Raw genomic sequence first — 13,407 nt, 5'->3', positions numbered from 1 at the left:
TTTGGGTCAGGGTTTGGGAAGGACGGAGGGAGGGAGGGAGGGAGGATGAGCGGCTGAAGGGTTGGTTTTGGGTCAGGGAAGGACGGAGGGTGAGAGGGTGGATGGGTCTCCTGTATGTTTAGAATTACTTCCTGTAAATGATACGGTCTTGACTGAACTCAAGTCTACTCTTCTACACTCTACTAACTGCTGACTGCTAAGCAGTCCTTTGGGAACCCACCTGTGTATTTATATATACTCTACCCCAGTTGGGAGTTGGTTTGGTGAGGTAGATTAAGACGAGAGTCACAGATTTTACAGGCCTATGGCAATGTCAGGGAAACTCCTCTCTTGGAGTTACATGTACATGTCTACCTCGGGCACCTCATTGCTGCTAGCCCTGCATTTCAGTTGCATGCTTCCTTGTACTTGCCGTTTGCCTTCATTGCACATCTCATTTAATAATACATTATACATCTCACTTAATAACACACATTGTATGTACTTGTTTCACTTGTACATTTTTTGTACTCTTTTATTTGCACTTCTGGTCAGATGCTAAGTGCATTTTGTTGTACTTGTTTAATGACAATAAAGTTTAATCTAATTTAAAATTAGTGATCTCCTTCTGTGGTGGCATTGAAACGGTCAGGTACCGTCCTAACAGACAGGAACCGTCCTAACAGACAGGAACCGTCCTAACAGAGAGGAACCGTCCTAACAGAGAGGAACCGTCCTAACAGACAGGAACCGTCCAAACAGACAGGAACCGTCCTAACAGACAGGAACCGTCCTAAGAGAGAGGAACCGTCCTAACAGAGAGGAACCGTCCTAACAGAGAGGAACCGTCCTAACAGAGAGGAACCGTCCTAACAGAGAGGAACAGATAGGACAGTTCCTAACAGCCAGCCGTAGCTTTTAGTCCTCATGATTTCCTAATGCCCTTTCTCTGTAGAATAGAACCATGTCCTGAGCGATCGTTACATCCCCGTCTCGGACAGCGAAAACCTACAAGCTCTGAGACTTCTCGGCTTCTCGCCCGGGGAGACAATTTACTCTACACTCTTACAAGGGAATACCATTAATTGGCAACTAGATAAACTAAATGGTTGAAAAATAAAGCTGACACGTCCAGTAGTAAACTGTCAGATGGACCGGGCCATCCCTCTTTAGTATTTATGAGGCCATTTAAAGTGACGGAGAGAGAGCGCAGGCAGGTCCATACGTGTGTGTGTGTGTGTGTGTGTGTGTGTGTGTGTGTGTGTGTGTGTGTGTGTGTGTGTGTGTGTGTGTGTGTGTGTGTGTGTGTGTGTGTGTGTGTGTGTGTGTGTGTGTGTGTGTGTGTGTGTGTGTGTGTGTGCGTTTGAGGTGACGAAGTGAGAGAGCAGGCAGGTCGATGTTTTCACTCATGTTCCTGATATCCAGCTACTACCCATCTGCCCCCACATCCAGGAGAGGAGAGGTGGGAGAGGGAGGAGAGGGAGAGCATCTACCCAGAGACAGGCCTCTCAGACTGGGGCTCTTCTCCCCACTGAATCCCCTCTATTCCTGGAGCTTCTGTTAATACCCTTCCTTTGGAAGGAGTAGCTGGGGCCAAGTCCCCTGTTTCAACCACAGTATTAGTAGGCTTTGGAAGGAGTAGCTGGGGCCAAGTCCCCTGTTTCAACCACAGTATGAGTAGGCTTTGGAAGGAGTAGCTGGGGCCAAGTCCCCTGTTTCAACCACAGTATGAGTGGGCTTTGGAAGGAGTAGCTGGGGCCAAGTCCCCTGTTTCAACCACAGTATGAGTAGGCTTTGGAAGGAGTAGCTGGGGCCAAGTCCCCTGTTTCAACCACAGTATGAGTGGGCTTTGGAAGGAGTAGGTGGGGCCAAGTCCCCTGTTTCAACCACAGTATGAGTGGGCTTTGGAAGGAGTAGCTGGGGCCAAGTCCCCTGTTTCAACCACAGTATGAGTGGGCTTTGGAAGGAGTAGCTGGGGCCACATCCCCTGTTTCAACCACAGTATGAGTGGGCTTTGGAAGGAGTAGCTGGGGCCACGTCCCCTGTTTCAACCACAGTATGAGTGGGCTTTGGAAGGAGTAGCTGGGGCCAAGTCCCCTGTTTCAACCACAGTATGAGTGGGCTTTGGAAGGAGTAGCTGGGGCCAAGGGGGCGTGTTTGTTTGTAAATAAAATGGTTCCGTTGCAAGACGTTCATCCCTGAAACATGTTGAGAGAAACGCAGCAGATATCACACATCCTCTCTCTCTCTCTCCCTCCCTCTCTCTTTCTCCCTCCCTTTCTCCCTCCCTCTCTCCCTCTCTCCCTCCCTCCCTCCCTCCCTCCCTCCCTCCCTCTCTCTCTCTCTCTCTCTCTCTTTCTCCCTCCCTCCCTCCCTCCCCCCTCCCTCCCTCCCATTGGGACAACAAATGAGTCACCTAATCCTTATGTTGACTGACACACACACCCCCTCACACACATAGCTAGATCTTCCCCTGAGGCACGTCCACACCCTGGTCCAGACACTTGCTGTAGCTATGATCTCATCTCATCAATTATCCATCCATCTCCGATTCAACATGGAGAGACTGACATGTTAGAGGGCTTCACCAACCCTGTCAGACAGTTATACAGCCAGCAGAACCTGAGTGTCAGTCAGACAGAGAGCAGTCACTGTAGAGTGGAGTGGAATTGTTGCATGCTAGCTGTGACCTTCCCTTGGTTGCACCATACACCCCCCATGGCTCCACAATGGCTGCCAGTTGCTGTTTATTTGTATTCATTCTGATGAAACTGCAGACTTGTTTACTTACCAGGAGGATAATGACTGATGTGGTGGTGGTAATTCTCTCTCTCTCACGCTCTCTGTAATTCTGTCTCAATGTCTCTCTCTGTCACTCGGTCTCTCTCTGTCACTGTGTCGCACTGTCTATCTCTCTAAATACCATCTGATGCTTTTACTCTGAATAACATTTTATTCTCTCTCTCTCTCTCTGTCTCTGTCTCTCTCTGTCTCTGTCTCTCTCTCTCTCTCTCTCTCTCTCTCTCTCTCTCTCTCTCTCTCTCTCTCTCTCTCTCTCTCTCTCTCTCTCTCTCTCTCTCTCTCTCTCTCTCTCTCTCTCTCTCTCCCTCCCTCCCTCCCTCCCTCCTTCCCTCCCTCCCTCCCTCCCCTCTCCTCTCTCTCTCTCTCTCTCTCTCTCTCTCTCTCTCTCTCTCTCTCTCTCTCTCTCCTCCCTCCCTCCCTCCCTCCCTCCCTCCCTCCCTCCCTCCCTCCCTCCCTCCCCTCTCTGTCCTATCTCTCCTCTCTCTCTCTCTCTCTCTCTCTCTCTCTCTCTCTCTCTCTCTCCCCTCTCTGTCCTATCCCCCCCTCTCTGTCCTATCCCTCCCCCCTGCTCCCCTCCCCCCCTCTCCCCCCCCTCTGTCCTATCCCTCCCCCCTCTGTCCTATCCCTCCCCCCTGCTCCCCTCTCCCCCGCCGTCCCGCCCCCCTCTCTCTCTCCCCCCTCTCTGTCCTATCCCGTCCCCCTATCTCTCTCCCCCCCCTCTGTCCTATCCCCCCCCTCCCTCTCTCTCTCCCCGCCTTCTGTCCTATCCCGCCCCCCTGCTCCCCTCCCCCCCCCCCCTCTCTGTCATATCCCTCCCCCTGCTCCCCTCTCTCTCTCCCTCCAGGTGGTAAGGTAGATGGGGTGGAGTGTACCCTCCCTAAGGACCTGCGAGGGCGGGACATCCGTGGTGTTCCAGTGGAGATGTTCAACTACTGCCTCCAACTGGATGACGAGAACAGGGGAGGAGGGGGGCCGCGGAGCGGAGGAAAAGAAGGTTCATCCCCGCCCTGCGGCCGAACTACCGGCCCCGGAGCCCCCACATCCGAATCTGAAGTCCCCCCTGCGGGCGACCTGGTGCCCGTCCCGGACTGTGTGCGGCGGCGCTACCAGCCGGTGAGCGTGCGGAGGGCCATCGGGACGGTGGTGATAGCCGGGGTGGTGTGTGGCATCGTGTGTATCATGATGGTGGGGGCGGCGGCCTACGGATGTATCTATGCCTCGCTCATGGCCAAGTATCAACGAGAGCTGAAGAAGAGGCAGCCGCTGATGGGAGACGGGGAGGGTGACGCAGACCCTGAGGACAAGCAGATCTCCTCTGTGGCATAGAGGGGTCAGGGGTTAGAGGTCAGGGGTCAAGGTTGAAAGGGCTCTATTACTCCTCTCCCTCCGCCTCCTCTCCCCCTGAAACCAACCAGCTCCTGCTACTGTCTTCTCTATCTCCACCAAACGACAATCACAATGGGTCCTCTCCTCCATTCTGAACCCTGTTCTCATTCTGAGATGAGATAGATATGTACGAGTCAGACCACTAGACAACCGCCTGATAGGGTGATCAACAAACTCTGAACCTTCAATGACCCTTCTCTATCCCTCAGCCCACAAACCCCACAGCCCTGCAGAAACAAGAACTGGGTCTGGTTTGGCTTGGTCTGGACTGGTCTGATTTGACATGGTCTGGTTTGGCAGGACATGGTGGAGGGATGGCCTGATTCTCTCTGTCCTCTCCCTCCTGTTGTTCTCTGAGATGGAGGGATAGCCTGATTCTCTCTGTCCTCTCCCTCCTGTTGTTCTCTGAGATGGAGGGATGGCCTGATTCTCTCTGTCCTCTCCCTCCTGTTGTTCTCTGAGATGGAGGGATGGCCTGATTCTCTCTGTCCTCTCCCTCCTGTTGTTCTCTGAGATGGAGGGATGGCCTGATTCTCTCTGTCCTCTCCCTCCTGTTGTTCTCTGAGATGGAGGGATGGCCTGATTCTCTCTGTCCTCTCCCTCCTGTTGTTCTCTGAGATGGAGGGATGGCCTGATTCTCTCTGTCCTCTCCCTCCTGTTGTTCTCTGAGATGGAGGGTTGGCCAGACACTCAGAGGGATATTAAAAAATAAGGGATTAAAAGATGCTGCTATTGTCTTTCATCCCTCCCTCCCTTTCATCCCTCCCTCTGTGTTCCCACCTGCTGTAAGAGTACACAACCGTTGTGGGGACTTTTCCTCTTCCCTCCTCCTCCCTTTCATCCCTCTGTTCCCACCTTCAAGAGGAGTACACCCACGCTGTGGGGACTTCTCTCCTCTCTTCCCTGTCTGTGTAATCTCTATGGACGGGACATCAACCTCTCCTACTAACGAGCAGGATCTTCCCCCTCACCCCTGAATTGGCTGGACAAACAAAGCGTATATTATTCTATACAGCTCTCTGGTTTAGGTGATTTAATATAGCCTCTATTCCATGCAGTGACCCAACTCCTGGTTTTTGATAAACATTCATTTGGTCCCGTATCAGTTTTTTCATTTGGTGGTGTTGGTTTTGTTTGGGTGATAACCTGATATCCTGTAACGTTTTAGAGCTGGTTAGATTTGCTCCGACAAAAACCCTTCAGGTATACCGTCTTGCTAGCGATGTTGGTAATAAAAAAGGTAGCTACTAACTGAATCCAGTTGTGTTGTTGTTAAATGGGTCATAACCCACGTACAGTACAGTACCACAGTTCTCTGTGATGGGGAATGAGACCCTGGATCACTACCCAGGATTCCATAGTAGCTTGGGAGGCGTGTCTTGACAACACATCTGTATATGATGGTAGATAAACAGGCTGATGCCGATGAAAGAGAACTAGAGACAGATCAAATGGGATGTAATGGGATGTATGGGATGTAATGGGATGTAATGGGATCACATGGGGTGTAATGGGATGTAATGGGATGAAATGGGATGTATGGAATGAAATGGGATGTAATGGGATGTAATGGGATGTATGGGATGTAATGGGATATATGGGATGCAATGGGATGTAATGGAATGAAATGGGATGTATGGAATGAAATGGGATGTAATGGGATATATGGGATGAAATGGGATGTAATGGGATGAAATGGGATGTAATGGGATGTAATGGGATGAAATGGGATGAAATGGAATGTAATGGGATGCACCCTATTCCTAATGCAGTGCACTACTTTTAGCTAGAGCCCTATGGGGCCATTTGGGACACACATTATAAGTAAAGAGGGAATATGAAGAGTCTATAGTACAGAACCATAAAGTACTGTTCCATATGCAGTCCTTGTTATGTGCTACATGAATCCATGTTTGTTTACTTTGTTTGTAATATTGCTCACTTACTAATTACCGGCATGTGTTCTGTTGTTCAGTTAGCATCATAGCAAAACATGTGATCATGTGACCTAGAGGGACAGGAAGTAGGAAGTAGAATCTGTGTTGAGGGACCAATCATTGATCAGGTTTGCTGTCGCTGTGGTAACATAGAAGTGAGTGTGTGAGTGAGTGTGTGTGTGATTCTCAAATCAGAGACTTTGCAAGACAGTATTTTAGTATTTTAGGTGATAAATCAAATGAAGGTAAATCATTTGGGTTTGGGCCATAGAGATGTGATACATCATTGGGCCACAGAGATGTGATACATCATTGGGCCACAGAGATGTGATACATCATTGAGCCATAGAGATGTGATACATCATTGGGCCACAGAGATGTGATACATCATTGGGCCATAGAGATGTGATAAATCACTTGGGTTTGGGCCATAGAGATGTATTAGAGAGATCATCTTCGATCTTTTCAATGGCCACTTCTGGGACAGCAAGTACATCCTCTAAAACATGTCGTACCGACCTGTACCAACCTGTACCACCCATGTACTACAGTTTGTATAATAACATATATCAAGTGTCACTATACATCTCTGGTATGAAATAAAGACTTTCAGAGGAGAGAGAGAGAGACAGAGAGAGAGAGAGAGAGAGAGAAAGAGAGAGAGAGAGAGAGACAGAGAGAGAGAGAGAGAGAGAGAGAGAGAGAGAGAGAGACAGAGAGACAGACAGAGACAGAGAGAGAGACCCTGATATGGGTGGTATGGTTTAAATGGATGCTATAAGCCTGTGACACACACACACACAAAGGAGTCAATCCTGTAAGGAGACAGCTGTGCGTTAAGCCATCGTACCTCATGCTGCTCCTCTCTCTCTGTCTGATTTCCAACATTTTTCTCTCTCTGTTATTATTAGGAAGGGTCATGGTTGATATAATACTAGTAGGAATGTATAGGGACAGTTTATTTACATACTCCCTGTCAACATTATAATTACCAAAGGACTAAATCCACAGAAAGCGGAATCCAGCATGTCCATGTATGCAGATCTGGGTAGCAACAGTGCCACCCGGAGGTAGAAGGGAGCATAGCACGGTGCACGAGAGGAACTGCCGTGTGTGTGAATGAGGACATTTTGAAAATCATTCTTATACCTTGAAATAACGTGAGAAACAGAGCAATTTCATGTGTGACAATATTTTATATGTAATTTACGTCTCATCTTTCTTCATTCTGAATTAAACACGAGATTTGATCAGGGTGCTTCAAAAACCTAATTTTCTTCGAACGGTCTCTTCTAAGACGTCTGAACGCGCTGTCAGAGTTCCTATATGTTTGTTGTTAACTCATTACATATCCTGAAGAAGTTCTATATAATAGTACATATGTATCAAGTAATATAATACAATGTCTAGACATTTTGTGAACAGTGTCTCCGAGAATAACATTTAAAACAGTATTATTGAAATAACCCGAAAGCATAAGAGGGGTGAGTTGCTATGAAACCCTATCGTCTTTATTGTCGTGTTGATTGTGGTAAATACTATTATAATATGAACTAACTATACCCGAAGATAAGTATTATGGGTGATAAAATGACCCTGCTGCGTTCCTGTCAGTGCAGCCTGTAGTATAATACTGGTTCCTGCATTCATTACAGACTGGTTCATTACAGACTGGTTCATTACAGACTGGTTCATTACAGACTGTTGCAATGATTTCACTGAGAATCAAGGCTGCGACGCACTTGTGTAGTGTACAATATGAGGATTATCCTCAACTAACCAACTGTCAATCAACGAGGGTGATCAACAACAATACAACACTAACGTTATGTTGAACGCATCCCCAAAGACGGCATGGCTCTCACCTGATCCCAGGTCTGTTTGTTCTCTTGGCAACTTAACTTATTGCTGTCATTGTCAAGCCAAACATGTTTTAGCGTGACAACGAGTGACAAGTAGTTGGCGTGATGGCACCAACAGACTGGTACTGCTTTGATCTAGTGGTTAATAATCCCTATTAATGTGAATACAGGCCCGAGTCCCAAAGAGCAACCTATTAATTACATAAGGCACTACCTATTACCAGAGTGTGGGCACTAGATAGGGAATAGGGTTGCCATTTGGGACGTAACCCAGGTCTGGGATCTGTTGGTATGGATGAAGCACAATGATGTGGCTGTTGTTTAAACTCATGTTGGGAGAAAAAAGATAGAAAGAGAGAGTGAGCGAGAGTGAGCGAGACAGAGAGGGCGAGAGAGAGAGAGAGAGAGAGAGAGAGAGAGAGAGAGAGAGAGAGAGAGAGAGAGAGAGAGAGAGAGAGAGAGAGAGAGAGAGAGAGAGAGATAGAGAGAAAGTGTGTGAGAGAGAGAGCGAGAGAGAGAGAGCGAGAGAGAGAAAGAGACAGACAGAGAGAGAGAGATAGAGAAAGTGTGTGAGAGAGAGAGCGAGAGAGAGAGAGTGAGAGCGAGAGAGGGACAGAGACAGAGACAGAGAGAGAGAGAGAGAGAAAGTGTGTGAGAGAGCGAGAGAAAGACAGAGAGAGAGAGACAGAGAGAGAGACAGAGAGAGAGAGAGAGAGAGAGAGAGAGAGAGAGAGAGAGAGAGAGAGAGAGAGAGAGAGACAGAGAGATAGAGAAAGTGTGTGAGAGAGAGAGAGAGAGAGACAGAGAGAGACAGAGAGAGAGAGAGAGACAGAGAGAGAGAGAGACAGAGACAGAGAGAGAGAGAGACAGAGACAGAGATAGAGATAGAGACAGAGAGAGACAGAGAGAGAGAGAGAGACAGAGAGAGAGAGCGACAGAGACAGAGAGAGAGAGAGAGAGAGAGAGAGAGAGAGAGAGAGACAGAGAGAGACATAGAGAGAGAGAGAGACAGAGAGAGAGAGAGACAGAGCGTTGCCCCTTGAAGTGGGCCTGGATGAATCTCCTCTATTCTGCCTTGTTATTTAATTTTACCGTCCATTAATTTATTCTATATTTTATTCTATATTTATTTATTTACCTCTCTGTCGTTTTTTCTAAGATTGTTATAATGAAACTATAAGGGATGATACTAAAATGCTTCTTTATTTTTTGCTGAAGATAACAAGCTGTTTGAAATAACATTTGTGGGCTGTGTATAAAAGAATGTTGAAATGTTTAAAAAAAATAATAAAGAATGTATTTCCTTAAGATGTTTTGTCTGGAATAAGTATTTATAGACCATTCATAAAGTCCTCATAAACATTCACAAAGTCCTCAATATCATTCATAAAGTCCTCATAAGCATTCATAAAGTCCTCATAAACATTCATACAGTCCTCATAAACAGTCATAAAGTCCTCAATATCGTTCATAAAGTCCTCATAAACATGCATAAAGTACTCATAAACATTCATAAAGTCCTCATAAGCATTCATAAAGTCCTCAATATCGTTCATAAAGTCCTCATAAACATGCATAAAGTACTCATAAACATTCATAAAGTCCTCATAAGCATCCATAAAGTCCTCATAAGCCCCAAGCAAACACAGTGTCCACAAGATCTATGGCAGCACTGAAAAAGGGACCCATTGGATTTCAGTAGCCAACACTAGTCACAGACCTCAAGGAGCACCCAGGAAACCCTATCCTATAGATACATACTGTAAACACCCTATCCTATAGATACATGCTGAATAAACCAAGGAAACCCTATCCTATAGATACATACTGTATAAACCCTATCCTATAGATACATACTGTATAGACCCTAACCTATAGATACATACTGTATAAACCCAGTAAACCCTATCCTATAGATACATACTGTATAAACCCTATCCTATAGATACATACTGTATAACCCAGTAAACCCTATCCTATAGATACATACTGTATAAACCCTATCCTATAGATACATACTGTATAAACCCAGTAAACCCTATCCTATAGATACATACTGTACAAACCCAGGAAACCCTATCCTATAGATACATACTGTATAAACCCTATCCTATAGACACATACTGTATGAACCCTATCCTATAGATACATACTGTATAAACCCAGGAAACCCTATCCTATAGATACATACTGTATAAACCCTATCCTATAGATAGATACTGTATAAACCCTATCCTATAGATACATACTGTATAAACCCTATCCTAAAGATACATACTGTATAAACCCTATCATATAGATGCATACTGTATAAACCCTATCCTATAGATACATACTGTATAAACCCAGGAAACCCTATCCTATAGATACATACTGTATAAACCCTATCCTATAGATAGATACTGTATAAACCCTATCCTATAGATACATACTGTATAAACCCTATCCTAAAGATACATACTGAATAAACCCTATCCTATAGATACATACTGTACAAACCCAGGAAACCCTATCCTATAGATACATACTGAATAAACCCTATCCTATAGATACATACTGTAAACACCCTATCCTATAGATACATACTGTATAAACCCTATCCTATAGATAGATACTGTATAAACCCTATCCTATAGATACATACTGTATAAACCCAGTAAACCCTATCCTATAGATACATACTGTATAAACCCAGTAAACCCTATCCTATTACATACTGTATAAACCCTATCCTAAAGATACATACTGTATAAACCCTATCCTATAGATAGATACTGTATAAACCCAGGAAACCCTATCCTATAGATACATACTGTATAAACCCTATCCTATAGATAGATACTGTATAAACCCTATCCTATAGATACATACTGTATAAACCCTTCCTAAAGATACATACTGAATAAACCCTATCCTATAGATACATACTGTATAAACCCTATCCTATAGATACATACTGTATAAACCCAGTAAACCCTATCCTATAGATACATACTGTATAAACCCAGTAAACCCTATCCTATTACATACTGTATAAACCCAGTAAACCCTATCCTATAGATACATACTGTATAAACCCAGTAAACCCTATCCTATAGATACATACTGTATAAATCCAGTAAACCCTATCCTATAGATACATACTGTATAAACCCTATCCTATAGATACATACTGTATAAACCCAGTAAACCCTATCCTATAGATACATACTGTATAAACCCAGTAAACCCTATCCTATAGATAAATACTGTATAAACTCTATCCTATAGATACATACTGTATAAACCCTATCCTAAAGATGCATACTGTATAAACCCTATCCTATAGATACATACTGTATAAACCCTATCCCACATACTGTATAAACCCTATCCTATAGATACATACTGTATAAACCCTATCCTATAGATACATACTGTATAAACCCTATCCCACATACTGTATAAACCCTATCCTATAGATACATACTGTATAAACCCTATCCTATAGATACATACTGTATAAACCCAGTAAACCCTATCCTATAGATACATACTGTATAAACCCTATCCTATAGATACATACTGTATAAACCCTATCCTATAGATACATACTGTATAAACCCAGTAAACCCTATCCTATAGATGCATACTGTATAAACCCAGTAAACCCTATCCTATAGATACATACTGTATAAACCCTATCCTATAGATAGATACTGTATAAACCCTATCCTATAGATACATACTGTATAAACCCTATCCTAAAGATACATACTGAATAAACCCTATCCTATAGATACATACTGTACAAACCCAGGAAACCCTATCCTATAGATACATACTGAATAAACCCTATCCTATAGATACATACTGTAAACACCCTATCCTATAGATACATACTGTATAAACCCTATCCTATAGATAGATACTGTATAAACCCTATCCTATAGATACATACTGTATAAACCCAGTAAACCCTATCCTATAGATACATACTGTATAAACCCAGTAAACCCTATCCTATTACATACTGTATAAACCCTATCCTAAAGATACATACTGTATAAACCCTATCCTATAGATAGATACTGTATAAACCCAGGAAACCCTATCCTATAGATACATACTGTATAAACCCTATCCTATAGATAGATACTGTATAAACCCTATCCTATAGATACATACTGTATAAACCCTTCCTAAAGATACATACTGAATAAACCCTATCCTATAGATACATACTGTATAAACCCTATCCTATAGATACATACTGTATAAACCCAGTAAACCCTATCCTATAGATACATACTGTATAAACCCAGTAAACCCTATCCTATTACATACTGTATAAACCCAGTAAACCCTATCCTATAGATACATACTGTATAAACCCAGTAAACCCTATCCTATAGATACATACTGTATAAATCCAGTAAACCCTATCCTATAGATACATACTGTATAAACCCTATCCTATAGATACATACTGTATAAACCCAGTAAACCCTATCCTATAGATACATACTGTATAAACCCAGTAAACCCTATCCTATAGATAAATACTGTATAAACTCTATCCTATAGATACATACTGTATAAACCCTATCCTAAAGATGCATACTGTATAAACCCTATCCTATAGATACATACTGTATAAACCCTATCCCACATACTGTATAAACCCTATCCTATAGATACATACTGTATAAACCCTATCCTATAGATACATACTGTATAAACCCTATCCCACATACTGTATAAACCCTATCCTATAGATACATACTGTATAAACCCTATCCTATAGATACATACTGTATAAACCCAGTAAACCCTATCCTATAGATACATACTGTATAAACCCTATCCTATAGATACATACTGTATAAACCCTATCCTATAGATACATACTGTATAAACCCAGTAAACCCTATCCTATAGATGCATACTGTATAAACCCAGTAAACCCTATCCTATAGATACATACTGTATAAACCCTATCCTATAGATACATACTGTATAAACCCTATCCTATAGATACATACTGTATAAACCCAGTAAACCCTATCCTATAGATACATACTGTACAAACCCAGGAAACCCTATCCTATAGATACATACTGTATAAACCCTATCCTATAGACACATACTGTATGAACCCTATCCTATAGATACATACTGTATAAACCCAGGAAACCCTATCCTATAGATACATACTGTATAAACCCTATCCTATAGATACATACTGTATAAACCCTATCCTATAGATACATACTGTATAAACCCTATCCTATAGATACATACTGTATAACCCACTAAACCCTATCCTATAGATACATACTGTATAAACCCTATCCTATAGATACATACTGTATAAACCCTATCCTATAGATACATACTGTATAAACCCTATCCTATAGATACATACTGTATAAACCCAGTAAACCCTATCCTATAGATAC

The 13,407-nt window shown here is 43.4% G+C and overlaps 2 protein-coding genes across 2 annotated transcripts in view; one reads left to right on the top strand and one right to left on the bottom strand.

The window, feature by feature from the left end:
* The window catches only part of LOC139392576 (leucine-rich repeats and transmembrane domains 2a), a 60,567-nt gene extending 55,634 nt beyond the window's left edge, over nucleotides 1-4,933 (top strand). The window contains exon 4 of the mRNA XM_071140644.1: nucleotides 3,626-4,933. Coding sequence (XP_070996745.1) covers nucleotides 3,626-4,107 — 482 coding nt within the window. The 3' untranslated portion in view covers nucleotides 4,108-4,933. The remainder of the gene's footprint in view (nucleotides 1-3,625) is intronic.
* LOC139392577 (calcium channel, voltage-dependent, alpha 2/delta subunit 4a) overlaps nucleotides 1-13,407 on the bottom strand; it is a 273,156-nt gene that overhangs the window by 144,969 nt on the left and 114,780 nt on the right. The gene's annotated exons all lie outside the window — the stretch shown is intronic.

The sequence above is a fragment of the Oncorhynchus clarkii genome, chromosome 33, assembly GCF_045791955.1.
Source record: "Oncorhynchus clarkii lewisi isolate Uvic-CL-2024 chromosome 33, UVic_Ocla_1.0, whole genome shotgun sequence".
In the NCBI taxonomy this organism is placed as follows: domain Eukaryota; kingdom Metazoa; phylum Chordata; class Actinopteri; order Salmoniformes; family Salmonidae; genus Oncorhynchus; species Oncorhynchus clarkii.
Note: the sequence above shows the minus strand (reverse complement) of the source record. Positions and strands in the feature narration are given on the sequence as shown.